Below are 1,605 nucleotides of genomic sequence, written 5' to 3' on the forward strand. Positions count from 1 at the left end.
TAAACCAGAGGAAACAGGTGAGAGGAATAAATTATAATTGAGGCAGGGAGGGAAAACGAATTAAGGGAGAGCAAACAGGCCAGATCATGACAAAATAATCTTATTATCTACTTGAATTAAGGGTAAAAACACTTAACTTAAGAAAAAATTACTTATTTCTAAATGTTTTTGCAATGTGGACGACTATTGCTTTCTTCTCAATGATCTCCATTTCTGCTACAGGTCTGTCCTGGAAGTATGATGATAACCATTGAAGGAGATCGCCTTTTTTTGCCTTCTAAAGACTTCAAGTATGGAAACACAGAAACACGAGGGGTTATTGGATTGTGCACATATGGAGCATTTTATTCCTTTTGACATTTTTCTTCTCTGTTTTAGCTGTCAAGTTGAATCTAAATCTGTATTTAATGTAAGGAAATATATTTTCTTTTTCTTCCCGGCACCGATCTGTATAAAGTAATGACTAAATAATGAATTTGCCGTGTTTTTGCTTTGCAGAAGAAGCTGAATAAGAAGATCAACAAAAAAATCCAAGAGTTCCTGTCAGGTGAGATAACAGAGAGCTAAAATCCTGGCTAAGCAAATTGGCAGCAAAAAGCTAAACAGAAGACTATAAAAAATGGTAAAAATCAATTGCACAGGGAAGGAGAAACAGGGATCTAAGGAAAGAAAACACTTTACTTATTAAAACGTCCTATTCCTATTAAATGTTCAAAAGGAAAATGTATAAAAATGTTCAAAAAGGAAAACAGGAAAAAATGTGAGTAATGTGCGGAGAACTGCATAGATGTAGGAAAATTATCAGGCAGCTATAAACCTGTGCAAATACAGTCATGTTCTAAAACACTGAGCTGTAAATAATATCAACAGCTAGCAATATGGTTATAGATGCTTATGGGGCGTGTTAGAATCAATAGCAGCTTTGGGGGATGCCAAAAGTGGATTTTCTAATTACCATAATTGCTCTTTACAACCACGTCTGCTGCTATTACATGTCAGACCATTTCCTCTATCCAACCGGCTGAAAAACACATTTAAAACCATGAAAAATCACAACCGGCTGAAAAACACATTTAAAACCATGAAAAATCAGCTTTAAGTGGCAGTGGGAACAGCTAACAGATGCCTGCCTACCTGGGTCAAACAAATGAAATTATGTAATACCATTGAACCTAACGTACTGTCGTCAACACACCGATCCAGTTGTTTATGATATAAGAAGCCGAAAACAACTCCGTTTACATTTGATAAACATGAAAGAGCACTGGTAAGAGGGATTCAGACAAATAATAGAGCCCGACAACGCCTTGGCTTACTTACACTTGCTCTCCATTATTTATTTTCCTGATTTCTGTCGCACTGGTGACATCATCAACGCTAACCCTGCGTGACAGTGTAACCAGATACGCCATTGCGGGGGGAGTGAAGCCATGCAGCTGGCCAGCATGGGGTTAGACACAGCTTTTTTGCAAGTGGGAAGGGAGCCAAAAGCCGATTGTCAGCTGGTCAATCCGTGTTTGAAAAACGCGTTTTAACGTGCTATTTCAGTATGGTGAAACCGCAGGGTTTAAAAGTTCGCAGCTCATGATGCGTGTTCTTCCACTG

At 38.3% G+C, this 1,605-nt stretch overlaps 1 protein-coding gene across 1 annotated transcript in view; it reads left to right on the forward strand.

The window, feature by feature from the left end:
- LOC107082036 (phospholipid transfer protein-like) overlaps window positions 1-1,605 on the forward strand; it is an 8,916-nt gene that overhangs the window by 2,386 nt on the left and 4,925 nt on the right. The window contains exons 7-9 of the mRNA XM_015370458.1: window positions 223-290; window positions 379-409; window positions 499-547. Of these exons, the coding sequence (XP_015225944.1) occupies window positions 223-290; window positions 379-409; window positions 499-547 (148 nt within the window). The remainder of the gene's footprint in view (window positions 1-222; window positions 291-378; window positions 410-498; window positions 548-1,605) is intronic.

This window comes from Cyprinodon variegatus, unplaced genomic scaffold (assembly GCF_000732505.1).
Source record: "Cyprinodon variegatus isolate N-32 unplaced genomic scaffold, C_variegatus-1.0 Scaffold46, whole genome shotgun sequence".
Classification (NCBI taxonomy): domain Eukaryota; kingdom Metazoa; phylum Chordata; class Actinopteri; order Cyprinodontiformes; family Cyprinodontidae; genus Cyprinodon; species Cyprinodon variegatus.